Genomic DNA, 27,610 nt, shown 5'->3' with positions numbered 1-27,610 from the left:
AAAAAAATAGGTTTAGATTAGATATTAGGATTATTTACTGTGGTGATGGTGAGGCACAGGGACATGTTTCCCAGAGCAGCTGTGGTGCCCCTGGATCGCTGGCAGTGCCCAGGCCAGGCTGGACAGACTGGAAGATGTCTATAGCAGTGGGTAGAACGAGGTGATCTTTAAAGTCCCCTCCAACACAAACCCATTCTCTCCCACAATTGCACGATATTTTATCTGTTTATACATTTCCGTTCTCGCTCTGTTTTACCGATTTCCCCGTTTTTCACACACGTGTTTGCATTGACGCCGCGCTCGCTTTCCCTCTCCCGTCGCGCCTCCCGCAGGGGGCGTGGCCGGAGGCGTGGCCTCAGGCACAGCCCCGCCCCTCCGTCGCGGCCCCGCCCCCTGTGCCGGGCCGGGCCGGGCCGGGCCGCGGGGCCATAAAGCGGCCGCGGCTGCGGCGGGGCCCGCTCCCGGTCCCGCTGCCGGTCCCGCTCCGCCCCGCCATGGCCGTGGCCCAGCGCAGGCTGTCCGTGGGGCTGGGGCTGGCCGGGCTGGCCTGCGCGCTCGTGGGGGGCTGCCTGCTGCTGCTGGGGCCGCTCATCGTGCGGCAGCAGGTCATCAAGGTCAGCGGGGCGCCGTGAGGGGCGCGGGCGGGCTCTGAGGGGAGCGGGATGCGGTGCGGAGCGGGGTCGGTGCCGGGGCCCTGGGGGGTGTGCCGGGGCCCAGGGGGGTGTGCCGGGGCCCTGGGGGGTGTGCTGGAGGCCGGCTGCGGTGCGGGGCTCGGTGCGGGGCTCGGTGCGGTGCGGGCCGGGGCTGGTGCGCCTTTCCCTTGTGCAGTGCGGTCCGGAGAGCCGAGCGCTGGGGATGGAAGCGTCGCTGCTGCGGCTCCGAGCAGCCTCAGGCTCTTCGGGCAAACGCGGGTTTGGGGTGTTCCGCCCTTGGTGGCAGCCCCCGTGCCGGGAGTGAGCCGGTTAACCACCCCTGCTTAGCGAGGGCTCTTTGCATCGCTGGAATTAGCTGGGATGCGGTGCTTGGCAGAGCATCACCCTGAGCAGGCGCTTCCTCCCTTCCCTCTGCCTCCACCTGCAGCACCAGTTATTCCTTTCATACGTAGATGAGCACACTGCCGGGCTCACGGCGAGATGCTTTCCCCGCTGGAAACAGGGTGATGTGCGTGGAGCAGCCTCCAAGTTATCCTCTCTCCTTCTAAAAGAAGTCCTTCAGACTGAAAGCCTGAAGAATTGCTTCTCTGAATACCTCTTTTATCCCCAGGAGAGGTGCTGAGGCTTTGTCCCCAAGGGTTTGCCCCCAAAATGTGGGGCTGTGGATGGGGTTGTTGCTCTGTTCAGCAACTGCTGCACAGTTTTATGAACCAGCACTCCTGTCCCTGCTGCAGGGTCAGCAGTTATCCTGCTGTAACCCAGAGCTCATCCCCACCTTCAGCCAAACCTTTTCCTCCCTGTCCAAGGCAGATGTGCTCCCTGCCTTGGCCTTTCTCCAAGCTTCCACCTACCCAGGTCAGCCCCTGGAAATTTGCTTCTGATGAAAGAGGTGAACAAACACACCTCATAGCCAATGGCTGGTGCTGCGTGTGGCGCAAAGTCTCTGCCGAAAATGACCTACTTAAACATACCCCTTGGAAGTGCTGCTGGCTGGGCAGAGCCAGACAGTCCTGTGGATTAAACAATAGAAAATCTTTGTTCAGTTTCAGGACATCAGGAACTGGTACCTGCCAATAAAAGGCTGAATGGCCCCTGCAGGACTGAAATGGCATTTTTTTGTGTAAAAACCTCTCTGCCCTCTTTTTAGCTAATCCTGATTTTTTTTTTCAACCTAATTAGCTAAGTCCTAATAATTTGCAATGAGAACAGAAGATGAAGAAAAGATCAACCCTTGTTTCTCCTCTCTTCACCTCAAGCCCTTGGTCTCCCCATCTTCAACACGACACAAAATTACCCTGAGCACATTTTTTTCCATTTCATATTAAGCCTAATAGCTGAGTGATGACGGGTGATGAGAAACATTCAGGTCCTTACTGAAACTCCTGGGTTGGTCTTAGTGTGGGTAAGAGGAGCTTGGAGGGCTGGGGTTGGGCAGGTAGAGGCTGGTTTGCCATCCTGCCCCCTGAGCTCTGTCAGGATGGTGTGTCCTGATGGAAAAGCACTTAGTTATGGAGAGGTGGTGGTTTCAAGGATATCTCTGGGTGAAGTCTGCAGGGACAGCAGGCAGCTTGGAGCCTGCCCCACCTGCACTGGGCTGCCTGTGGGGTTTGCCCTGCAAAACCTGGGGAACATTGCTTTTCTGGAAGCATCTGGAATGCCACAGACCTGCCAAGGTGTGAGCTTGCACCCAGATGATCAGCTCACCCCTCTGCCCGCCGTGGCTGCTCCCCTGGAGCTCGGCCGCTGTCCTGGCTGCAGGAGCAGCACGGTCCTTGCTGAGGTAGGAGGGTGCTGACAGGATGTGCAGGGTGAGGTCTGCCTGACACCTGCCCTGGCTGCTCCTCCCAGGCTGCAGGGAAACCTCACCTCTTGTTTTACTGAGCACGGTGCCTCCCTCCCTCCTGGAGAAGCAGGATTTGGGTGCTGTGGTGGAGCTGCTGCTCTCCTGGCCCCATCTGGAGCTGATGGGCAGTAACCAGTTCCTTTCAGTTCCTCGGGAACAAAGATCAGCCTGGTCAGGAGGGGTCAAAAAACTCAATGTCCCTTTGCAGCTCATCTAGTTGACAAATACTCTGGTTTTATTTCAGACATGTGACTGTGTCTGTTTTGACCTAAAAATAGTTCATTTTAAGGCTACCTGGTTGTGGGGAACTTAGCAGCACCTTGAGCTGGTGGGGAGGGAGCTGGGAAAGCAGCAGGGAGCTGGGATGTAGCTCCATCTGACTGGGTGCTTATTATAAAAATAAATGCATATGCAACAAGTGGTCAAGGGAGTGCAAGGCAGAACAAGCAATTAAAGGAAAGGAGATGTTCTTGATCATAATCCATTCAACGCTTGGGAATCAGGGCTGTAAAGCAGACTAAACAAAAATCTGTCCTGTTGCTGCTTCTTTGCCATGAAATCCTTGAGGCTGACAAAATCAGAGCAGTGTGTGGTGGTGGGAAGGGTGTGCTGGGTGAGATGGGTTACACAGCATTGTGGAGATGTGTTCCCAGGGATGGGGCTTGGATGAGGGGCTTGCAGAGGCCTCCTGCTCACAGGTAGCTCAGCCTTGCCATGAAATTCCTTAGGAAAGGAGAGATGTTATGGGGAAACCTCTGGCACCCCAACTCCCTGTGTCAGCAAATATGTGCCCAGTCAGATGGAGCTGCTCCAGAGCAGGAGCTGTGAGCTGCTCCAGCACAAAGCCCACGTCCCTCCTCCTCCTCCTGATGGATCAACCCCACTTCCATAAGCTGCCTGCGTTACCTAAGCAGGGACAAGGATCTGTGCTTCCAGAAGAAAAGATTATGGTGGAACACATCCAGAGTGGGTGCTCAAGAAGGAACAAGCTCTTGCCCTCCTGCAGCAGCCTGGGGGCAGGGAGGGAGTGGAGGCAGATGTGCCAGCTCTGAGCTGAGGAGGGCTTAAGCTGTGTTGGAGCTGCTGCAGGCATTTCCCAGCACACAGGACAGTGATATGGGAACACGATTGTGCCTTGCCTTTGACCTGCCTCATGATCAGCTGTGAGTCAATGCAGGCTGGCAGCTGAGGGGAGGCAGGGGTGTCCTGTGCTGGGCTGTGCTGCTGGGACACAGCTGCCATCCCAGTTCCCCATATTTTTGGGAATTCTGGTGGGCTCTCCCTGCTGGTACCCAAGCAGTTGTGAGGATAGCTGTGCCACTTCTCCTTGCTTGCATTTAGCTGTGTGGAGCTGCCAAATGCATGAGCAAAGGCCTTTGGGACAGACAAGTAAAACATGAATAAATCAGAGCCAAGTCTGCAGCACATCAAAACACTCGGAAGCCCTGTGGGTAGGATTAGAAAAGTTAAGCCTGAATAAATAAGCCAGCAGACATCCTGGCTTTTAAACATAAACCTGATGCTTCTGCACACACAGGAGTTCTCACTGTATGGTTTCAGTCTGCCAAAACCACCTGGATCCTCTGGAGAGAATCTGTAACTGCCACCTTCAGCTGTGCCTTACACTGAGCTGAGGGTGGATGTGTTCACCTGCAGCCACAGAGCCCAAATGTTGTATCCCCCTTTTTTTTTTGCCTTACAGAACGTCAGGATCGACCCCAGCAGCATCTCCTTCCAGATGTGGAAAGACATCCCTGTTCCTTTCTACCTGACTGTGCATTTCTTCGAAGTGCTGAACCCCAAGCAGGTGCTGCGGGGAGAGAAGCCGGTGCTGAGCCAGCGTGGGCCCTACGTGTACAGGTCAGCTACCACTTGTGCTCCAGCCTGGCATCAGCCTGACCACTGTGCTGCCTGCCAGGCTGCTGGCTGGCTCCTCTGGCAGGAGGACAGGGCATCAGCAGGCTCGCTGAGAGCCCAGGGGCACTGCATTTTAAAGGGTGTGCTCTAATTGCTCTGATCTTGCTAAAGACACAGGTGGGGCCTCTGGTCACTGAGACAGGGAGATTGGTGGGTGCTCCACTGAGCTGTGCAGCTCAGTCCTTTTCTGGGGCCTCTTGGGCAGGCAGACCTGGGGTGATTCAGTCCAAACATGGGTGGCGTTGGTGTGGTGGTGGGTGACTGTATCTTCAGAGTGCTTTTTTTATCTTTACTGTGCATTTAAGAGCCCAGCTCTTGAGCTGGAGTCACCTCAATATCAAACTTCACGGGCCAAAGTCCCTGCCTAAGGTGAGACCCAGAACATGCCCAGAATGAGTGTTCTGGTCATGGGAACCAGCATGGAGCTCTAACACTGGGTCAGACCCACACACAGCAGGGCTGGGTCTGTTTCCTATGGCTGAAGATGCTGGCTGAAGCCCCAGGTGCTTCTCAGCTCCCAAAAGGGAAGCAGTGATTGATGTTGAGTGTGTGAACCTCCCCACCAGCAGTGATCTTCAATATATTAATACCTACATTAATGGGGTGAGGTTGAACAGCAGCCTAAGCAAGCTCATGTGGGAAGATTACTGGTTAATCCAAAGCTGTTGGAGCAGTGTGAGGGGACACCTGCAGTATGTATGTGCCCTTGTTTGCCCTGGCCTTGCCAGGTCCCCCTGTGGGTTCTGTATGTTGCCATCGCATCGCTCTCTTGGCTTGGGGAAAAGCTTCACTTACTGTAAATAAGAATAAACAAAGGGGCAAAGCTTATTAGTGTCCTTGTGTTCCTGCTGAGCAAGATTAGTGCCCTTCCCTAATGTGGGCTGTAAAACAGAGGCTCCACAGTGAAGGACTTTGTTTTTGCTGGTGAGCTGAGCTTCAGTTCCTCCAGGAGCAGTAACAGGCTTGTGCTGTTGGGGACAACCTCGCAGTGCTGCAGAGCACTGCAGCCTCCATGAGGCTGGGGCTGCCCCTGTGCTGTGGCTGAAGTCCAGCAGCACTGGGCTGATGCCTAGAGAGGCTTCCTAGAACAGAGGCTCCACAGAGTTAAATGAATAAAGCAGGGATTTATTAAAAGGCCTTCAAAGGATGCACCTTGGGCAGTGCAAGAGCCCAGCTGTGGCTCCACCCACAGATGGATGGCATGTCATAAGTTTTCACACTTATAAGTTTTGGTCCATTTCCATATTGGGGTTAATTGTCCAATTCCAGCTCAGGTGATGCAGTCCCACCCTCCCAGTTTTCTCTCCTCAGTTCTCTGTTGTTTTACACTTTTTGGGGCTGAAGCTGCAGTGGTGTCCTTGGTTCTGGGGCTGGAAAAGGATTGTTCAGTGTGACTGAGCTGTGAGAGCTGCTGGCACTTTCTATGAAGTTCAGAGCTACATACTAATGCAGTACAGAATATGGAAAATATGAAAGCTAAAGGCATCAGGCAGTGTGCAGGACATGGATGGCCTGAAGCCCCGAGGAGCAGAAGGACCACGGTGCTGTGCGGAGGGTCAGGCTGCCCTGAACCCAGGAGCCATCACATTTGCTTGGGAGCAGATCACTGGTGGAACATGGGGCATCTTGGCTGGTTCTCTCCTGTGTGCAGGTTGTTCTGGTGTGTGGGTTGCTGTGCCAGGCACAGCATGTCTGGGCACCTCTCTGGTGTGCCTGGCATTTACAGCGGGTGAAGCAACAGAGGAGATTTACAGTTTTGTCTTAAATTTCTTGGGTAATTAGTTGGGAAGAAACACTTTGTGTCTGCAGGAATCCAACCTGTCAGGGATGCCTGGCTCTTGGGCTGCCCTCTCCTCCTGCCAGACCCTAACCCTGGCTGGGGTGGGAGTTTATATCTGATCCCACACTGCAGTTCTGTGCCAGACCCTAACCCTGGTTGGGGTGAGAGTTTATATCTGATCCCACACTGCAGCTCATGCCAGACCCTAACCCTGGCTGGGGTGAGAGTTTATATCTGATCCCACACTGCAGCTCCATGTCAGACCCTAACCCTGGTTGGGGTGAGAGTTTATATCTGATCCCACACTGCAGTTCTGTGCCAGACCCTAACCCTGGTTGGGGTGGGAGTTTATATCTGATCCCACACTGCAGCTCCATGTCAGACTCTAACCCTGGCTGGGGTGAGAGTTTATATCTGATCCCACACTGCAGCTCATGCCAGACCCTAACCCTGGCTGGGGTGAGAGTTTATATCTGATCCTACACTGCCTCCCCAGCTGCCCCATGGCCCCTCACTGGGGTTTGGTCTCCCCCAGCAGCCTGTGCAGCCCATTCTGGCTCAAGGGGCTCTGCCTGGGGATGGTTCCCACGATCTCCCATCTCTTTGCAGGGAGTACAGGTTTAAAACAAACATCACATTCCATGACAACGATACTGTTTCCTACCTGGAGTACCGGCACCTCTTCTTCCAGCCAGACTTGTCCAATGGCACGGAGGACGAGTACATTGTTGTGCCAAACATCATGTTGATGGTAAGTGCTTCTTGCCTGGATGGGTTCCACCTTCTGAGCTTGCAGGGAGGTTGGTGGTATCCAGCATTGAATTACTGAGTTACTTTCTTGTAGGGCTTGAGGCTGATCAAGCAATGAGGTGGTTAAGCTTATATAATGTAATTTTCTGCTTTCTGGGTGTTAATTGTTCTGTTAGGCTGCTACTGTTCCAAAACCAGAGTGTGCAGAGCAGCTGGTCTGGAGTCTGCAACTTCATCTGAGCATCCTGTGGGGAAATCACGCCTGTGAGCCCTCAACTGCTTTCTTCCCCAACAGGGAATAAATGAAGAACCTCAGTCTGTGCAGAGGATTCCTCTGGGGCTATGGGAGCAGCAGAATGATTTTGGTTAGCACCAAAAACGCTTCATCTTTGCTAAAGATGGGCCTCTCATCCCAGACATTTGTTTTCTTTCTCAGGGAGCAGCTGTGATGGTGGAAAAGCTGCCAAATTTTGTGAAGCTTTTACTGAGTGGAGCCCTGGCTAGCCTGAAGCAGGAGGCGTTCATGAACCGGACGGTGGGGGAGATCATGTGGGGGTATGAAGACCCCCTGATAGATGCAATAAATATGATTATTCCTGGCCTGCTGCCTTTCAAGGGGAAGTTTGGATTATTCATGGATGTAAGTGTTGGTTGGGAATGCTAAAATCACAGCCATATTATCTTGGGGGTAGCTCAGACACTCAGCTGAGTAGAAGCTGAGTAGCGCCCAGAGTCAGTGAGGTGTTGTGTGCTGTGCATTAAACAATCATTCCTTCTCTCTGCAGTTTAACAACTCCAACTCAGGGCTGTTCACAGTAAACACAGGCATGAAGAACATCAGTCAGGTTCACATGGTGGATTCATGGAATGGGCTCAAGAAGGTGAGTGCCTGGCAGCCATTGGATAATGGGGAGTGCAGGGTTAGCTGAAAGCTCTGCCTGCTCTTGTGTATGGGTCAGGTGTGAAGAAAAGTTTCTACAGGGCTTCAAGTGCTGCAACTTCCATTCTAGCAAGTTGCCAGGAGGCAGCCATGTGGCAAGGAGCTTTTCAGGAAGCAATAAATTCATCTCCTCATGGGTTTTTCCCTTGCAGTGCTGTTGGGGCTGGCTGCCTCTCATGGTTGAAGTCTCAGGCTCCTGTGGTCAGTGTTGGAGGTGTTAAATACTCTTGTTAAAGGATGCTTTACTCTCCCCTTGTGGAATTCTGCTCCTGACTAAACTCACTGAATGTAGAGCTCGTCCTCTGGGAGCAGGGGGCTCTTGTCCATTAATTGGGTGGATGTTTGGCTCACAGAATCATGGAGGATGGAAAATGTGCTTAAGATGGGACAGATCTTTGGTGCTGCTGTGGAAGCAGTGTGGGGTGGTGGACACTGCATGCAGGGTGGGAGCTGGCTCCAGCACGCTCATCCTTCTGAGTTCTTCTCTCTGCACCTGTCCCCCAGGTGAACTACTGGCGGAGCAGCCAGTGCAACATGATCAACGGGACAGCAGGGGAGATGTGGCCACCCTTCATGTCCCCAACCTCCCTGCAGTTCTACAGCCCTGATGCCTGCAGGTGAGGCCACAGCTGCCAGCCTGTCCCCGTGCAGGTGGCAGGACACGCTGCACCCATCCTGCAGAGGGCTCAGGAATTGTCCCTGCAGTTAAGTTCTGCAATTTGGGTCTGCATTATCTCTGAGATTTGTAAACAGGGTACTTGTGTCATCATCAGCATCTTGGGGTGTCCATAAATACCTTCCAGATCACTGCAGATGTTCAGCTTGCCCACCTTTAATCAGTACAAAAGGACCAGATGTGGTCATCTGATGTAGATGAGATGTGGGCAGTTAGAAGGAGAAGTAAGGGTTGTCAGAGGGAAATGCAACTGTAACTGCAGAACTCTTTCAGCTGACTAAGCCCGTGGAGAAATTATGTCTGGGAGGAGATTCGTGCCACCATTCCAGGCTCTTTCTTTTTTTTTTTTTTTTTTTTTTTTTCCTTTTGCTTGTGTAAGACACCCTGACCTCAGCTGATCACCCAGGGGTTAAAGTACCCCACAGAGCTGGCCTGTGTGGCTGTGCCCAAGGCTGGAAGGAGGGGAAGCAGGCACAAAACCCCTGTCCCTAGCTTGGGGAAGATAATGATAATTCCAGCTTTGTAGATAGTGCTGCAAAACAAGCAAGTGCTCATGCTGGATAGAGAACAATGAGCAGTGAACAAACAGACAGCTGAGCTGAGCAATAGCACAGGGATTCCTCTGCACAAGGGACATCAGCAAGCACCAGAATGACCTGGAGCTAGGAATTTACAGGGAAGTTTACCTGTGACTGAAGTTTGAACACTGTTCCTGTCAAACTGCGGAACCTCAGGAGCAGAGCATGCTTCCAGGCAAGGCTTCCAGTGAAGTGGAGGAAACCAAGCTTGGTTTCTTGTTGGCACAGGAAGTTCCTGTCACACAGAGCTGTGGGGAAGTGGCTCAGCTTCTCAGACAGTGCTGTGTCTTCTCCCCAGCCCTCTGCCTCAGCCTCTGTTGGCACAGTCACAAATATCTCTTGGTGGGCTCAGAGCATACCTGCCTCTGCAGGGATCTCTGTGCATGTGAAGTGAGCTGATGGTGAGAGGCAGCCACCAGGGTTTTGTCCTGCTGATGGGCTACAGCAACCTCCCTGCTGGGAGGTGAGCAGAGCCAAGCACTGCTGAACATGCCCTGAATCCCCCATCCTTGTTCCCAGCACCAAAGGGACCATCCTCTGTAGGAATGAGCATCCCCTGGGCCTGCCCAGGCTGTCCTGGCAGCCCACTGTGACCCACTCACCCATTCTGTGATTCTCTGATCCCTGCAAGCCTCACTCAGGTGTGAAGGGGGCAAGTTTTTGTCCTGGAGACTTGCATCAAACCTGGCCAACAATAATGCAGCATAGTATCAACAGCCTCTAGTAGCAGGAAAAAAAATCTTGCTGTGTTACATGGGGAAATTTTCCATTCCCCTGGCAGTCTGTTGCTGGAGAATTTATCCAGTGTCCCTGCCCTGTAACGGAGCACCTGGGAGCCAAGGCTTGCATAAAGTGGGTATTATCTCTTGGAGAGCAGCCCTGGGGATTACTGCATGCCTTTAAACAAATCTCACCTGCGTTAGCAAACAGACTCATAAGCCTGTGGTTTCTCTCCCTAACTAGTCCTGACCAACCCTTTAGATGTGCTTAAAACATGGAAAGCAAAAGGCTTAAATACTCATTCCCCATTCCCCGAAGCACTGCTGAGGGTTTATCTTGATCTCAAAGTCTAAGTTACATTGCAACTGCATCTTATCCAGCCAAGATAAGAACCCACTTCTGTTCTGGGAGCCTGTTGGCTAATCCTGATCCTTCTGCTCTGAACCCCTTGCAGATCCCTGACACTGGTGTATGAGCAGTCTGGGAACTTCCAGGGTGTGCCCACCTATCGCTTCGTGGCACCCAAAACCCTCTTTGCCAACGGCACAGACTATCCACCCAACGAGGGCTTCTGCCCCTGCATGCAGTCTGGCATCCAGAACGTCAGCACCTGTAGGCTCAGTAAGTCCTTTCCCCCGTGGCTCTCCTTAGTGGACCAGTATTAAATTTGAGGTGCAATAGAAGCTTGATTGTTTGGAAAAACAGCTCTAGTGCCTGCTGGGATGGGGAGAAGTACTGGTGGGCTTTGTTTGCACTCCCACAGGCCACTCAGCAGTGAGGGAAAGAGGGAAAACCCTTTCAGTGCCTAGCCTTCAGTGCCCAGCCCTGTGACAGCCTGGCATTTGTGGGAATGCCCAAGGCTACAGTGGGAGCATTACATCCCCTGGGCTGCTGGGGGGAACGAGGAAGAGGCAGCCCACACAGCTCCCAAATTAAATGTTAACTTTGGACTGAGTGTGTGTCTGAAAGTCCAGACTGGGTGCCCTAACTGGAGTCTGGGAACAGGGAGTTACCATGGCTTGGTGGTGTGAGAGAGTGGGGGTCCTGAACCCTCCCAGATCAATGGAACAAACTGCAGGGAGGGAGGGGAAGGTGATTGCTGGCTGGGAGGAGAAAATATAAAAGGCTGTTCAGAACAAGTACTGCAAGGGCTTAAAAACCTCAAAAAAAGCTTTTAGGTGGGTGTGGAGCAGCTTAAGATGCCTTTAATCTCATGCAGATGCGCCGATGTTCATTTCCCACCCTCACTTCTACAACGCTGACCCATCCCTGGTGAATGCAGTGGAAGGCCTGCACCCCAGCAAGGACCAGCACGGGCTTTTCCTGGATGTGCACCCCGTGAGTGAGCCCACCAGGGCCCCCCTCACCCCAGGGACCCTGCCATCTGCTGAGTGGTGGCACCACTCTGCTCTCGTGGCACTGATCCGAGCAGGTTCCATAGTGCAAAGACTGGCGAGGGCGTGCAGATAAAAATGTCAAAGCCATAAACTAATTGAATAATTAGCCTAGCTTCTAGAGAATTGCAGAACTAATTATAAACATAATTGTTTCGATAAGCACAGTGAAACTCTTTCCACTGACTCAGGCCTATAACACCAGGAGGTGTATCTGGCAGCAGCCCAGCTCTGCCCCAAATCTGCCAGTGCACACTGCCATGAGAACTGCCTGGCAGAGTCTGAAGACCACGCTGTGGCTCAAGCTGGCACCTCCATTTTTGGGCTGGCTTCTTCCACTCTCTCAACCTGCCCATGTGGAACTGGCTGCTTTTTCAGTGGTTTTTGGCTGCTGCTGTGTTACACCCCTCCTGTAGCCACAGTGAGGGTGAAGTCACCACTCCAGGGGGTGTCCTGAGGTATCCCTGTCCCAGCTGCTGATGGCAAAGGGACTTTGGGATTTTCCACCCACAGCCTGCACTGTCCGAGGTCAGTTTTTCTAAATGTTCAGTGATATTTGCTCAAGCAAAAAAAAAAAACTGTTTCCCTCTTGAGGTAAGGTAAACTGTGTGTCTTATCTAGACGTTGGGTTCTGACTGCTTTTCTTATCGCAGTTATGAAAATCTAATTAAGTTTATTACAGTATCAAACATCTACTGATAAAAGTACAGTTAACTGCATTTTTATCTAGCTGCAGGCTGCTGACTACAAACAGGGACAGGGGCAGTCCAAGAAAAATTCTCTGCTTGTAAAAATGTGTTGCAAAACTGCAGAGTCATGAGGAACCAATGTCTTAATGGGTGTCAACATGACCAGCTTTGAAGTGTGATGTTTTCCATGGGCTCAGAATGTTGGAGAGGGTCTGTTGGTCCCAAGAAGTCACTGATGAACTGGTTGTTCTCTTCCTCTGCAGATGACTGGCATCCCCATGAACTGCTCCATCAAGCTGCAGCTGAACCTGTACATAAAGCACGTGTCTGGTATCATGTAAGTGCTCACCTCCTGGAAATGTCCTTCTGCCTTCCCTGAGCAGGGAGTTCTGCTGGTGCTGAGCTTGCTGCAGAGTTTACTCTCTCCACAGCTTTACCATGAGCAGTTGTCCTGTTGCTGGAGCCATCAAACATCAGCCATTCCAGTGACCACAAGTCCCATCCTTTAGCAGTGCAGAGTGCCTGTTTGCTCAGCTGGGGCAGTGTCCCTGTCCCTCACCAGACAGCTGGCATGTTCTCCTGCTGGGGCAGGAGCTGTTCACCTCCACTGTGCTGCCTCTCAGGAGTTACCTGCAACACAGAGAGGCAAAACCCACTCTGCCTGTGGGGCAGAGAGTGAAGCCTGTGTCCAAATGACACTTCCAGCTCTATGAAAGCAAACAGGAGGTCTCTGTAACCAAACTGTGTGGTGCCAGATGTTAAATACCAGCAAGGGAGGGAGTGTGCTCTTGCTGCTTGGGCTGGGGGGCAAACACCTGCAGAGAGCCCCCATGGTGCCACCCAGGTGACTGAGATGGGAACTTCAGCATTCTGCTTCACTGAGTTCATCTCCCATGAGCCCAGGTTTGGGATGGCACTTCCTGCTGTCCTCGGGCAGCTAAACCCATGGAAGCATAAGCATAAAGCACCTGGTCCCCCAAGGTGGGAGCAGCTCACTGGAGCAGCAGGGATTGCCACCTCCTTATGGCTTCCTGGCCACTGTCAGTCTGTCAGACCTGTCCCCTTAGGAAGAATTGTGCTGCTAATTGTGACCTGATCAGCCATAAACCTAAGCTTGTGTTTCTTTTTGAATTTTCTTCCCCCCAGTCAAACAGGGCAGATTAAGCCCGTGGTCCTGCCGCTGCTGTGGTTTGCAGAGGTGAGCTGCCTTCCTCAGCATGATTCTGCAGAGCCTCCCCTGCTTCCCCATCACCCCATGCTGGGGAAACTCCACTTTGGATAAAGCTCTAAGCCAGCCAGACTAATTAAGCACCAACAGACGGCTTTTCAATACTTGGCTATGCCATTAATCCCTCTGAGCTGAACAAACCCTGCACTATACTTGGTAAATCTCTGGCTCTGCCCTGGATGTGGGGTTAAGTGGGGCCCTGGACAGAGCTGCCAGCATCCCTGTCCTCCTGTGGGCCAGGGAGTGCAGCTCCAGCTGTGGGTGCATGTCCTGCTATTCAGTAAAAGCTCTTAACCTGACTGAACCTTGCATAAATCCCCTAATTTATGCTGGGAGGTGGTGGGACAGGAATCATGCAGCTGGTTTGTCTCAGCCCTGGAAGGGAGGGAGATGCCACTGACAATCTGCTTTTTTGAGCAGAGTGGATCCATCGAGGGCTCAGTGCTGAAGCAGTTCTACACCAACCTGGTGCTGCTCCCGGCGGTGCTGGACTACCTGCAGTACATCCTGCTTGGCCTCAGTGTCCCACTCATTGTCTCAGCAGCTGTCCTCATGGCAATGAGGAAGGTAAGAACCTGCAGCTGACTGCTGGGAAGTGCTGTCAGTCAAATCAGACCCAATCAGAGGCTGTAGTTTGGGCTGCCAATCTAACCTGTCTGAGGAAACACTGGCTGACGCCACCAACAATCTCCTAGTGGTGCCAGGTGCCAGCAGATAGCAGCAGGGCTTCCTCAGCCATCTAGAAACTGGGCTGCAAATAGATAACTTGAAGCATTTCAGCAGTGATGGAAGTGGCTTCCTGGAGGAGCAGGTATTTCTCAGCTCACCCAGCTAATGAAGAAACAATCCTAGTTTATCAGCCCAGCCTCCACAGAAGGCAGCAGCAGCTCTGTGCTCTTGCACAGATCTGCATCTCTGCAGGGTCCCAGCATTTTTCCAGTCAGAGCAGAGCCTTCTCCAGAGGATGGAGCTATCTGAACACAGCCTGCTGAGGGAAATGCAGTTGCTGTGTTCTTGCAGAGGGGACACAGCCACTGTGGCTGCCTTTCAGCCCAGCACAGATTCTGCATTTCCTTGAAACGCCCTTGCTGTGCAGACTGCTCCAAAGGGCTCTGGAAGTGAAACCCTCAGAGCCTTTGTGGATCTGGGCTTGCTGAGAAGTGAAGACCTTTGAAGCCTGCTGGCAGCTGGGCAGTGGGGCAGGCAGTGGGGTGAGGCTGAGCTGGGCTGTCAGGGCTGAGTGTGAAACAGCCAAACCACTCCGTGCAGCTCTGTGGCTCTGGCTCCACAGTGATCTGGCAACACTAAGCTCCCTGCCAGCTTTAGTTCTGGGAGTGGGAATCTGACTTCCTGCCCCAAGCCTGTACCAAAGGAAGCTGATTTAGCTCTGCCCTGCAGTCAGGTGGCTTAGGCTGCCTCTAAAGCTGCAGAGGTGGAGAGGCAGTTCTTGGGATGAGAGCAGGCTGAGGGGGAGCCTGTGAGGAGCTGCCCTTGCCCACCTGCTTCCTGCCCTCCCTGGAACTGATGCAAACCCACCTTGAACAGTGCCAGGGCTCTCGGAGTACCACGTAATTGGATTTTAATCAAGTCTACAATTACTTAAGTGACTTAAACACATGATCCCAAATCCCCTTGTTCCTCCACACACTTCCCTGCAGGGTGGGAGTGATGCTAGGGCCCAGCATGGAGCCCAGAGCTCACCACCAAGCCCTCACTGTGCTCCCAGGATGGTCCTGGGGTGACCTGCTCCCCTTCAGCACACGTGAGTGTTGCTGGCTGGCAGACAGGCTGCACTGTGCTGCATGAGCCCAGGGGCTCTGAAAAAGGGCTGGGCAGCTGCTTGTAACACCTTATGCAGCCCTGAGCTGGCATTTCCTCACCCTGCTTTGTGCAAGTCTTAATTCCTGGTATCAAAGAGATTTAACCATGCTGGAAAGGGTCAGGGAGAAAAGCTGGATTTTAAACTCATGGAAGCCAGCTGAATATCTGCTTGTGAAACATCCCAAACCCAGGCAAAAGCCAGCTGTGTTTCTGTGCTCAACCCAAAGAGTCACAAAGCGTTAGAACTAAAAATCAACGTCAGGAAGTGCCTGGCTACCTGGAAAGTGACTAAAAAACCTCAATGACTTCACAAATCTCTAAGAAAGCTGCACAACAACTCCACCTAATGAGCAGATAAGAGGTTGTAAACTGGAAGCCAGCGATTTGCAGCCAAGGTGTGTTCCTCATTTGATTGAAGTGTTGCTGATCTAGCTCTGATTGCTTAATCGTGCACAGCTCTGCCTCCCGAAGGCACAGGCATGTCAGAGGGGACACTGAGCGGGGACATTGTCCTCACCTTCACGTGTCTGCCAGCGTGCAGGGCTCCCTGAGCCCAGCTCCTCCCTCGGGTGTCTTGTGTGCCGCTGGCTTCTGGAGGGAGCAGTGTGCTCTGAGGCCAGCGCAGATGAGGTACTTAAAACCCTTGAATCTTAGTCTAGTTTATAGTGGAGCCAGTTTGAAATGCATCTGTTGGACTCACAGCTCTAAAAAAAACCATAATCTATGCAGGTGTAAAATACCCCCAGATGTTGGAGCTCTCTGCCATTGTGGCATAATGTGTGGTGACACTTTCCAAAGGCAAACAGACCATTTTAAAACTGGCTTGACACTGAACAAAATCTCAAATAGGACTGAGCTTAATCTAAATTTCAAAATCTTCATTAATAACTAGATTCTAGTTAAGCAGTGATTTCTCAAATCTGCTCCGGAAATTGGAACCCTGATGAAATCCGTGTCAGAGTGCACCATAAACCAGACTGATTGTCTTCTAGGAGAAATGCTCTTTATTTTGGAGTAGCAATAAAAAGAGCTCAGACAGTAATAAGGCAAACCAGGCCACCTCTGCCAAAAAGCTGCCTGCGGTTAAGGGGACGGTGTTGCAGGAAGCCAGACTGTAGGTGGGTACCCAGTCAAGGTAACACGCTTTTCTTCATCCTGATTTGATTAAACTTCACTTAAAACCAATCAAATGAAACCTTTGCTGTCCACATCTCCCAGCCGTGCCCTCCTGGCGAGCTTTGATGGAGCAGTGTTGTCTCCTGGCTTTATTTGGGGCAATTTAGATGTCTTAATACTGGCACTTAACCAGGTTGCAAGCACATGCTGTTATTGTTTCTCCTGGTGTACCTGATCTGCAGCCCTAATAATTTCAGCAGGAATCAGGGGAAAAGTGGCATTGGTGTGAGGAAATACTTTTCTTGCCTGTTTTGCCCCCATCTCTGAGTGTTTGAGTTCCAGAGGTAAGTTTTTTGAATGGGGTAACAGAGGTCAGTCCACTGGTGGGTGTCACCCCTCCCCTCAACAGAGAGGCTTCCAGGAGGGAATTTCTGATGTATAAAATGTCTGGGTTTGTATTACAGGAGCACAAAATCCCTGAGTCGTTGAGGTTGAAGGGACCTCTGGAGGTCATCTATCCCAATCCCTCTGCTCAGGCAGAGTCACCTAGCTCAGCACCATGTCCAGATGTCTCTTAATGTCTTCAGGAGTGGAGATTCCCCAGGGCAACCTGTTCCCGTTTTTACAGTTTTCACAGGAAAAAAAAAAGGAAAAAAAAAGTATTTCTTAATATCCAGATGGAATCCCCTTTAAGTGTTAAAGTGTCCCTTTGCTCTTGTCCTGTCCCTGGACACCACCAAGAAGAGCCTGGCTCTGTACTTGCACCCTCCCTCAGAGCCTTGTTTTCAGTGGTGAGGTCCCCCTGAGCCTTCTCTTCTCGAGGCTGGACAGGCCCAGTTCTCTCAGCCTCTGCTCCCTTAAGAGACTCCAGTCCCAAAATCACTTCACTGCTCCTTTGCTGGGCTCCTCCCAGCAGCTCCATCTCTCTCTTGTGCTGGGAAGCCCAGAACTGACCACAGTGCTCCGTGTGTGGCCTCACAGTGATGAGCAGAGGGCAAGGATCACTCCAGGAGCTGCTGGCAACGCTCCCAGTGCAGCCCAGGACTCAGCTGGCTGCCTCTGCTGCCCAGCCACACTGCTGGCTCACCCTCAGCTGCTGCCCCCAACACCCTCAGGTCCTTTTCTGCCACACTGCTGCAGAGCTGGTGACCTTTAGGGTGTACTGCTGTGTGGGGCTGTTCATCCTAAGTGAAAGACCTTGTACATCCTCTTGTTGAACTTCATGAGGGTCCTTCCAGTCCCTTTCTCAGCCTGCTGAGGTCCCTCTGGTGTACCAGCCACCCCCCCAGGTTTTGCAGATCATTAATAAAGATATTAAACAGGCCTGGACCCAGAACTGACCCCTGGTGTACACTGATGGTTACTGGCCTCCAACTCAACTCTCTGGGCCTGGCTGCTCAGCCAGTTTTCAGTCCACTCACTGCCTGCTCATCCAGTCCCTGCTTCATCAGCTTCCCCATGAGGTGTTTATGGGAGATGGTGTCAAAAGCTGGAGTCCAAGCGGACAACATCCACTGTTCCCCCTGGTCTGCCAAGCCAGTCATTCCATCACAGGGCATCAAGCAGAGTTTTCCCTTGGTGAAGCCCAGGGACTGCACTTGGTGATTGAATTGTGCCTGGGAGTGGTTCCTAGAATCAGCTGCTGCATCACTTTCTCGAGGGTGAAGGGAGACTGGCTGGTCTCTAGCTCCTGAGATCTTCCTTCCTGGTCTTTTTCAAGATCTGCTTTCCTTCAGTCTTTGAGCCAGGACTGGTCAAAGACAGCAGGGAATGGCCTTGCTGTGACATGAGCCCACTCATCCCATCTTGGTCCATGGATTTGTGCATGTCTAGGTTCCTTGAGTGCTCTCTGACCTCATCCTCTTCCACCAAGGGTGCATCTTCCTTGCTCTGGACTTTCCCCTGGTTTCTGGGGTCCCCTGCCTCATTCAGCCCCAGGCCCTCATGGTTCCTCCTCTTTCCTTCGTCACCTGGGTACTTAGAGAAGCCTTTCTTGTCTCTGACATCCTTGGATTCAGTTCCAGTTGGGTTTTGGCTTTCCTATCTTCATCCCTGCATGCTGGGAGTTTCCCTGGGTTCCTGCCAGGTTACCTGTCCCTGCTCCCACCTTCCACGTGTCTCCTTTCTGCAGTTGTGTTTGGAGCTCCTGGTTCATCCATGTTGCCCTGCTGGCATTTTTTCCTGGCTCAGGATGCTTGTTAGGGTGGAGCATCCTTGAACTTTGAGGTGGTGACTCTTGAATATTAAGCATCCTTTTTGCCCTTACTGCATGCCCTCACCAGAGGTCTATAGACACTTTTACACTCATAGCCTCATCAAGGTTGAAAATTCCTCCAAGATCCTCAAATCCAAACTTCAGCCAAACACCACCATGCCCAAAGAGTCCCTGGGTGTTCCTGGTGCTGTCACTGGAGCAGCAATGGGCAATATCAAAGGGTTGGACAAACCTCCCAGTCCATGTCCCCAGCCAGAAAAAAGCTCTGGGTGAGGGCCAGGTTGGTGTCCCTGTCCCCAACAGGACTGGGGGGAGTGGGAAGTGGGAAGTGACCCACTCCTCTCACCTGCTGCTTCCTCCTGAGGCTCTTGCATTAATTAGGGTCAGGAACCCTGTGATTTAGGATCAGGGCCCACGTGGGCTCTTGGAAGGCGTAGCTGGCTCCTGCTCAGCCCTGAGGGTGGTGAACCTGTTCTGTAGGTGTGTTTAGGTGAGGAGGAGCCATCTTGGTGCCAGAAGGCATCACCTTCCCCAGAGGCTGCACCTTCATTATCCCAGGAAGGCGTGCTGCCTGTGTGTGCTGCAGCTCGTGCCTGGGGCTCTCCAGGCTCTTCTGTCCCTGTCCCTTCCATCTTGGATGACTGTCCCACAGCTCTGGGTGCTCGGGTGGTGTCACAGGTGGGCAGGAATGGGAATAACCTCGTGTTGGTAAGGCAGGAGCTACAGAGAGGAGGCACAAAAATGTTCAGTGTAAGAAATGGGTCCTTGGCCACTGCAAGAGGCTTGGGGAGTGCATGGCCAGGGTGGGGACGCGGTGGCACTGCTGGGTGTGGCCGGGCTGTGACCTCTGTCCCTCCCCTGCAGAGAAGCAGCGCCCAGAAGAGCCCCCGTGGCCGCGGCACGCCGAGCACAGCCACCCCCTCCTCTGAGACCACGCCGCTCCTGCAGGACTGCCACAGCCCCAGCCAGCAGGGACCCGAGGCCTGAGCCACCCTGGGACAGCCTCCAGTGGCACAGGGATCCCGCTGGGACACGGATCCCACTGGGACAGCTCCCCACTGGGACGTGGATCCCACTGGGACACCCTCCTGGTGGGACAGCTCCCCACTGGGACAGGGATCCCACTGGGACATGCTTCCCACTGGGACAGCTCCCCACTGGGATACACTTCCCATTTGGGATACCCTCCCACTGAGATGGCTTCCCAGTGGGACACACTTCCCATGGGACACCCTGCCACTGGGACACAGCCAGGCTGCAGGTGACACTGCTCCGGATCCCCAGAGCCCTCTGGAAGGTGGAGTCCTGGACAGCTCAGCAGAGATCCTGCCCAGCACAGGGAAGCCGTGGGATGGTCCTGCTGCTCAGCATTCCTCCTCATGCAGAAACCTCAACACCACGTTCAAGAACCCTTTTGTCCCCAAGGGCCAGCCTGAGGCACTGCCCTTCTCTCCGGTGGAATGAAGATGGTTGCTGACTGATCTGAGAAGTTATTTGCAATTTAAAACTGCCTATTGCTAGGGATAAAAGGCACTTTAATGGCAGCCTTTAAAATAAATGAGGTTTGTACAGGTAGCACTGATGGGATTTAGTGATCTCTTTAAAAGCCACTGTTCATCTCACCAAATGGGGCACGCTGTCCTGGAGCCACTCACACTTTTATTGCCACTTGATGTACCCGGACTCTGCAGCAAATCATTTCTGGGTGCTGTCACTCCAGTGCTGCCTGTTCCCACAGCCTTGGCACGTGTTGCAGGGTAGTGCTGACTCTGAGAGCCCCAGTCCTGTGCCATGACCTTGTGCTCCACGGCCATTCCAGCTCTCTGCCCTGTCACTTAACCTCTCCTGGCTGTGTGAGATGAGCCTTGGCAGGGCTCGTGGCACCTCTGAGCTGTCACTCAGCTCCTGGCAGTTGTCCCTGCTGCCTGCTCAGCCATCTGGGATCAGCTCCTGTGGCCATGGGCACTGCTCACACTGCTCACAGGAAGGGGGAGGCTTGGCCCTGTCCTCGGCGTGTTCGTGAAGATATTTGTGCTTTTGAGAAGCAGGAATGTGTGCAATCATGAAAGCAACAATGGCCTTAAGTAGGGTTTGATTAAAGTATTGCAGATTTCTGAAATGCTGTGTTGGCTGTCCTGCGGCTGGATGTTACCTGGGGGTGGGTGGTCTTGGGCCACACTTACGTGGGAAGGAACCCCAAAGCCCAGGAATATTTTTTGAAAATTACTAGCCCGTAGTTGTCTACCACACCTGCCTTGTCTACTTCCAGCCAGGAGCTTGGGAAAACCAAAGGGTCCTGACAAGGATGAGACAGAGGTGGGGAATCTCTGCTCTGGCTTGGAGCAGAGGCCTTGTAGCACTGTGTGTGACATGGATGCTCATGGGCTCTGGAAACCTCCGGGACAGCCCTGTGACTTTCCAGTGGGGTAACAATTTTAAACCTCCATTCCTCTCACTGGGCAGGAAGAGCACAGGACCTTAACCCAGTTCTAGCCAGTGCATTCCTTGCTGTGTCCCAGCCCTGGCGGGTGGGTTTTTGTGGTTTTTGGGGTTGTTTTGCAGCAGCGGGCGGTGCGAGAGCGCTCCCCGTCCTGCGGCGCGGCGATCGCGGCGCTGCAGCGCTGCCCGGGACCGCCGGAGGGCGCTGCGGGACCGGGGGACCGGGGATGGGACCGGGGATGGGACCGGGGATGGGGACAGGGGGGACACGGGGGACAGGGGATGGGGACAGAGGGGACAGAGGGGACAGGGGGACAGGGGATGGGGACAGGGGGGACAGAGGGGACAGGGGATGGGGACAGAGGGGGACAGGGGATGGGGACAGGGGATGGGGACAGGGGGGACAGGGGATAAGGACGGGGGGAAGAAGGATGGGGGATGGGGGGGGACAGGGGTCTGATGCTGGGGGACAGAGGATGGGGGACAGGGGAAGGGGATGGAGAGGACAGGGGGGACAGGGGATGGAGGGGCAGAGGATGGGAGACAGGGAGGACAGAGGGGACAGTGGTCTGATCCTGGGGGACAGAGGGACCCAGGAACAGGGGGTCTGGTCCTGGGGGACAAGAGGATCCGAACAAAGGGGGGACAGAAAGTGTGATCCTGGGGGACAGAGGGTCAGATCATGGGGGACAGAGGGGTCGGGGGTGTGATCCTGGGAGTCAGGGAGGGGCAGGGATCTGATCCTGGGGGACAGAGGGTCTCATCCTGGGGGACCCAGGGTCTGATCCTTGGGGGACACGGGCTCTGATCCTGGGGGACAGAGGGTCTCATCCTGGGGGACACGGGCTCTGATCCTTGGGGGACACGGGCTCTGATCCTGGGGGACAGAGGACCCCGGGCACGGTCAGACCCTCGGCACTGATCCCCGCTGTGTGTCTGTCCATTGGCACTTTCCTCCTGTACTTCAGTCACCTTGTTGGCTGCTTGTGAATTTTCCAGCTCATTTAGAACGCTCTTCACAGCACCGAGCCCGTCCCTGGCCCTGAGTCACTGTCCCTTGCCAATGCCACCCGTTCAGGGCTGCCCCTGGTGCTGCACCCTCCCTCCCTGTGCCAGGCCGGGCTGGAACCCTTCACCCTCTCCCGAGGATTTTAACTGGCCCCCACAGGCTCAGTTCTCATCACAACAATCTCGATTTACTGTGGGAGCCGCCTTTCACCCGGCCTGGCACAGCCATGGGAAATGAACGGGTCATCTCCATCCTCCAGCAGCCATCACCATTGGGGTCTGCTTCCCCCAGCTTGTGACAGAGGCTCCTCTGGAAGAGAGGAAAGAGATAACACAGCCCCCTCCATCCCCACTGGGGCTGGGGTGCTTTTATAAACGCAGCACGGAGGATTCCCCATTCCCTGGGAATTCCCATTCCCTGGGAATTCCCATGTCCCACTCCCACCTTTCCTGAAGCACCCCCAGCCTGGCCATGCCCGGGGGCTGCAGGGACAGTGCAGAGCCTGCTAGAGCAGGAGCAATCTCTGTGTTACCCCCTTCACCTGTGCCCCATCACTGCCAGGTGCTCACTGTTAGCTGTGCTGGTTAAAACCCTGCTGGGCACAGAGAGCTCTGCTGTGAGCTCCAGCCAGATTCTGCTGTGGTGTGTGCTTGCTCTGCTGCCCCTCATGGCAGCCAGCTCTGCTCCTGGGCTGTGCCTCTGCTCTCCTGCACCCAAAGCTCCTCCAGCAGTGACCAGCTCCTCCAGCAGTGCAGGATGGTGAGTGGGGCTGGTACTGGGGTGGTTGTGGGCAGATGCGTCTCTTGAGGCAGAGCTCGGGCTCTTCTTGCTTAAAAAAAACCCAAAAGCCAACCAAACAGAGAGTGTGGAGCTGTTGTAGTTATAGGGGTGGTATGGTGGTGTTTGATGGGAAGTGTTTTCCCTCCTGGCAGCTGTAGGGTACCCAGCTCTGTGGGTCTGCAGGACCCAGACCCCAGGCAAGAGCTGCCTGGAGGAGATGAAGTGACTCGTGGTACCTGGTTTCTCTTGTGTTTGGCACAATGAGCCTCTCTGTCTGGAACAAAGCTGCTGGAGGGAAGCCAGGCAGCTCACGTGGGTTTGGAGGAGAGCCTGGGCTGTGCCTGGACACTGCAGGGTTTGCTGTGCCCTGGGCTGGCTGGGTTTAACCCTTGGCCAGGGCTCTGTGGTGCAGGATTCAGCTTACACCCACCACCTCCTGTGTGCAGCGTGGGGCTCAGCCCTGGCCCTGCTCCCCAGGCTCTCTGAGGGGCTCTCTGCTGGTTTTTTAAGCTACTTCCCAGCATGGCACAGAGCTGGGGGTGCTGGCAGTGCCCTGCCCAGCTCTGTGCAGCCTCTGCTGTCACCAGGAGGTGCCCAGCACTGCAGGGATCCCTCCCCTGCCAGCACAGCCCAGGGGTGACCCCAGCGTTGTCCCCGGGGTGAGCCCTGCCCTGGGTGCCCCCTCCCCTCCTGGGAACGTGCTGGGTCCTGTGCTGGGTGTGTTTTTGTGGCAGGGATCAGCTTTGGCAGAGCACCCTGGGCTCTCAGGGCTGTGTTGGATGTTAAACTTCACAGTGTTTAATGCCTCGTTGAAGGAGTGTGACCAACGTCCTTGAGGACACAGGAGCTTGGCTTTATTGCCTTGCCAGTCACCAGAGTCAGGGCTGGGCCATTTCTGGGAATCTGCCTGGCTGTGCACAAGTTCCTCCACCCAGGGCTGCCAGAAATTCTCCTGCCCTTCAAAAAGGGAAACAAAACCCCCTGCACTTCTTGCTTTGGGCTGTTGTTTTCACTGAGGTGTCCCCGTGCCCTGGCAGGGAGAGCCAGGGGCTCAGCCCCTGCACACAGCATCCCTTTGGGGTGCTCCATCCTTGCTGCTGTGGGCACAGGGCTTCCCAAATCACCCTAGTGCCACCTCCTCGTGGCTGCTCGTGTGCCAAACCCCGGGTCTGTTGGGTCAAACCAGACTGCAGCCCCTGTTTCCCCTCCCCACCCACGAGGGAAATGCCCCCATTCCAGCAGGGAGCTCCCACTGGAGCCCAGCCCGTGGGGCTCAGGGTGCTGATGTGCAGCCAGCTCAGATCCGTGCTCCCTGTGCTTGGAGGCTCCCTGGGAGCACGAGAAACAATTCCTAAAAAGGAGCAGCCAGCTGGAAAATGGATAGCAAGTGGTGCTCTCAGTCCCTGGAGGAGCAAGGCTGGATCCCTCAGCCTGTGCTTCCTGGGGGTTAGCACAGGCACACAATGCTGTTTTAGAGGAGTTTCTTTTTATAAAGTTTATTATTTTCCTCCTTTTGTAAGTTCCTGATTTTCCCAGCTATGAACTGCCTTCATGTTTGGTGCTGGTGGTCCAAGCTGCTGCTTTGGGTGCGTGGTGTGTGCAGGGTGAGAGCTGTGCCCAGCCCCTCCCCAGCTCCTTTGTGGGTTCTGCAGCCCCAGGGACCATCCCCAGCAGCTGATACCACACCAGGGGCTCTGCCCCACAGGTCCTCCTCAGGAGGAGACAACCTTCATCAGGCAACACCACAGGGGCTGGTTCCTGTGTCCTGCCTGGCTCCCAGCCTGGTGATCCCTCCCGTCCCCCTTGGCTGTTCCTGGGGGTATCCAGCTGCATTTCTGGGCTCTGACCCTGTTTGTAGCACTGTTAAAAACCCCATTTCCCTCAGTGACCCAGCTGCTTTCTGCCTTCTCCTTCTGCCCTGGTTCCCAGAGCAGCTCCTGTAGGAAACTGCCCCTGGAGCAAGCACAGACAGAGGCCTCACCTGTGCCCAGAGCTGGGGGCTGGTGGGTCACAGCGTGCCACCACTGCCAGCCTGAGGCCATCAGGGGACAGGCTGAGCTGCCAGGGAAGGAATTCCCAGCAGCTGCAGCTCCATCCCCACAGACAGCGTTTCAAGGAATTTCCCTCTCCCCTCGCTGCAGACTTCCTCTGCTTTTCCAAGCAAGCCCTGGCTCGGGGCCATTGCTGCAGAAACCCGAGCAGGGCAGATCCATGGGAACATCCGGGGCTGGGAGCTGCTCTTTTCCAGCTTCTCAGCCCGTGGCTCTTATCTGCATTAATATCTCCAGCTCTGAGCCCCTCTCTCTACTGTCTCCCTGGGGAGCACTGTGCTTCCAGAGTTCTGGATGCCCCGAGGAGCAGAAAACCACCTTCAGTGATTAAAATAATCAAAAAATAATTGGTGATTGGGGTTTTTTGAGCTCTGCTTTAGCAGGCAGCAGTTGCTGGTGTTGGTACCTCAGTCCCCCCTCGTGGCAGGGTGCTCCAGATGTGCTGAGCATCCTGGAGTGAGCAGGGGGATCCCCTGTGGGTGACCCAACAGCTCCTCTGTCCCCAGACACCTGCAGAGAGCTGCCAGGCAGCTCCTGGCAGTGCTTACAGGGTTAATTCCATGCCCTGATGGGAGCAGGGAATGCTTTGGGGGCTCTGGAGGGGGTGACGTGGATCACATTCCCCCTCCCCACCTGAGCAGCACTCCTGGACACACCTTGTGGGTTTCCTTCAGCCCATAAATACTCCCCTGCCCTCCCCAGTGCCCCTGGCAAATAAATCACCTGAAGCTACGTTTCCCCATTTCAAAGCCTTGTGAAAGGAGCCAGAGGAGGGTTCAGCAGCCCTGGCTGGCTGGAGTGGGTCACACACCACGCACCCACTTGCATTTGATCTCCTCCATCCTGTGTTAAACAATCCCTGAGAGCCCCGTGGGCCCTCTTGGTGCCTGTAAATCACTGGGGCATGTCCCAGTGTAAAGGAGCAGGGTGAGAGCGTGTCCCACCCCTGCACGAGATCCAAAACCTCCCCCTGCCCCCAAAAATCACCCTTGTTCAGCCAGAGCTGCAGTTGGGGTCCCCAGGCAGGGGGTGGGAGCGTGCCTGGCCCCGAGGGGTGCTCCAGGATGCTCCCCTGCTCCTGGGATGCAGGCTGGGGATGGGTTTGGTGTTTCCTTGTGCATGCTCTGAGTGCTCCCCCAGAGCCCCCCTTAGCTGGGGCTGCCCTCTGGCATTCCTGCCCCACTCAGCTCGCTTTCCATCCCTGGAATGTCCTGGGACAGAGGGGGAGCTCTGCCTCTGCCCCAGCCCTGCTGGCCAGCAGGGCTTTAATTCATGGGAGCTGTGTGATTCCTCCAGTCCCTCGTGCAGCCAGGCTCTTCTCCCTCCCTTGTAATAAATCAAAGATCATTCCTCTCTTCCCATCACCTCCCCTCAAAGGTTGCTATTGCTCAGCTCTGGCTTGACTTTAATTACAAATTAAGAGCGGCTGAGCGGGTGCTAGGTGCTGTTAATTGGCTGTCCAGGGAAGGTTTCAGGGGGAGAGCTGAAGGCACCAGTGATTTCTGCTGGGCTCCTTGTGCTCCTCAGCTCAGCCTGCTGCGAGCCCCCAGCCAGGTCCCAAATTCATCCCTCTGGGTGTCATTTCCCCAAAAACTGCAGCCAGCCTCCTTTTCCCCTGCTGATTGGAGCCTCAGGGGCTCAGAGCCCTGCTGCCTGCCCTGGGATGGATTTTCAGCTGCTGAGGACAAATTCCAGGGCAGGAAGCTGAAATAAAGCAGATGGGCTGGTTCTGGAGGTCAGGGTGAGGAGAGGCTGCTCTGCCAGGCCTGGCGTGATGGAATCACACTGCAAACTGCCACAGCAGCTGCCACAGCCCAAACACATGAGGCAAGGTGCCCAAGGAGTGCCGGGATCTCATTTACCTGGTAATTAATGGAAATGGTGGAACAAATCAACACATGCTCCCTGTGGAGAGCTTCAGGCTTTTCCAGCTGGATGGGGGAGCAGCGAGCTCTGTCCCCTCTCTGTCCCCTCTCTGTCCCCTCTCTGTCCCCTCTCTGTCCCCTCTCTGTCCCCTCTCTGTCCCCTCTCTGTCCCCTCTCTGTCCCCTCTCTGTCCCCTCTCTGTCCCCTCAGACAGACCCCCCTGTTATCTGAGCTGTCCCCACTGCCAGCCCTGTGTCCCCTCCCTGTCCCCTGATTAGGGCACTGCTAATTGCTCTGGCTGCTGTGGGGTGGGAATGAAGATGAGGGGGTGAGCCCCATCCTCCTACGCTGGCCTGATTTTGGCTCATTTTGGCGGATTTTGGCTCATTTTGGTGGATTTTGGCCAATTTTGGCAGCCCAGCCCTCCTGGCAGCTCTGCCCAGTGCCAGCCCCGCAGGTGTGGTGGCAGCCAGAGCTGGCACTGCACCTTTCCTGCTGCAGAGAAACTGCAAAAGACCAAAATAAAATGCCATTTTCTCTCGCCAGTTAATTAATTTGGCTGGGTTTAAATGTTAAAAATGCTCTTTGCTGGATCGGGTTTTGGAGGGGTTTTTTTTGTGGATTTTTGGGGTTATTTTGGGTTGGTTTTTTTTTTTTTTGTGATTGTTGTTGTTTTGGTTGGTGTTTTTTTTTTTTTAAATTTCCTTGCAGAGCAGCACTGTGCCCTGCAGGGCTCTGGGACAGCAGCAGGGATGCTCGCCGTGGCTCAGGGATTCAGGGCAGAGCTTTGCTTCCCCTCCTTTTTTTGTTTATTCCCCTCGTTGGTTAAAGGCTTTGTAAAACAAAGGCTTTCAAACAATTAATGCCAATCAGACTCAGCCCCCGAGCATGGGCTGAGCTCCACAGGGCTCTGGGGGGGAAAATAACCCAAAACAGCCCAGGTGAGCACAGAACTCACCTGTCAGCCTCCTGCCAGTAGTTAGCAGCTGGCAGAGCGCCTGAAGCAGAAGGTTTGTGATCCCTTCCAAAAATTGCATCTGAGTGTTAAGTGACGTGTAGTAAATGCCAAATCCCTTTTGAATCTTGCTTAAAATCTCAGTTTAAAATATGCAAGCGACCTTTCTGTCTTTCTGAAAAGATATTTGC

At 54.1% G+C, this 27,610-nt stretch overlaps 1 protein-coding gene across 4 annotated transcripts; it reads left to right on the top strand.

Moving 5' to 3' along the window:
• Positions 1–394: 394 nt before the first annotated feature.
• SCARB1 (scavenger receptor class B member 1) lies at positions 395–20,439 on the top strand. 4 transcript variants are annotated; one of them, XM_064393149.1, is made up of 13 exons: positions 396–614; positions 4,199–4,356; positions 6,803–6,944; positions 7,380–7,583; positions 7,729–7,824; positions 8,388–8,500; positions 10,312–10,478; positions 11,077–11,195; positions 12,204–12,277; positions 13,087–13,138; positions 13,589–13,735; positions 15,982–16,107; positions 19,185–19,320. In XM_064393149.1, the coding sequence occupies exons 1-12, from the start codon at positions 495–497 to the stop codon at positions 16,105–16,107; spliced, it is 1,518 nt and encodes a 505-aa protein (XP_064249219.1). In that variant the 5' UTR covers positions 396–494; the 3' UTR covers positions 19,185–19,320. The 4 variants fall into 4 exon arrangements, with proteins under 4 accessions (XP_064249223.1, XP_064249219.1, XP_064249222.1 ...); XM_064393152.1 differs by lacking the exon at positions 19,185–19,320 and adding an exon at positions 16,570–17,445; XM_064393153.1 differs by lacking the exon at positions 15,982–16,107 and having other exon boundaries at positions 395–614; positions 19,185–20,439.
• The last annotated feature ends 7,171 nt before the right edge of the window (positions 20,440–27,610 follow it).

The sequence above is a fragment of the Passer domesticus genome, chromosome 17 (genome assembly GCF_036417665.1).
Source record: "Passer domesticus isolate bPasDom1 chromosome 17, bPasDom1.hap1, whole genome shotgun sequence".
In the NCBI taxonomy this organism is placed as follows: Eukaryota; Metazoa; Chordata; class Aves; order Passeriformes; family Passeridae; genus Passer; species Passer domesticus.
This window is presented reverse-complemented; position numbering and strand designations above follow the sequence as displayed.

What these genes read in the sequence shown, in the direction of transcription:
- SCARB1 (XM_064393149.1), top strand. Translation starts at nt 495, where the DNA reads ATGGCCGTGGCCCAGCGCAGGCTGTCCGTGGGGCTGGGGCTGGCCGGG. An exon ending in AGTTTGGATTATTCATGGAT is followed by an intron (nt 7,584 to 7,728) that starts GTAAGTGTTGGT and finishes TTCTCTCTGCAG; the next exon opens with TTTAACAACTCCAACTCAGG. An exon ending in CGCTGCTGTGGTTTGCAGAG is followed by an intron (nt 13,139 to 13,588) that starts GTGAGCTGCCTT and finishes TTTTTTGAGCAG; the next exon opens with AGTGGATCCATCGAGGGCTC.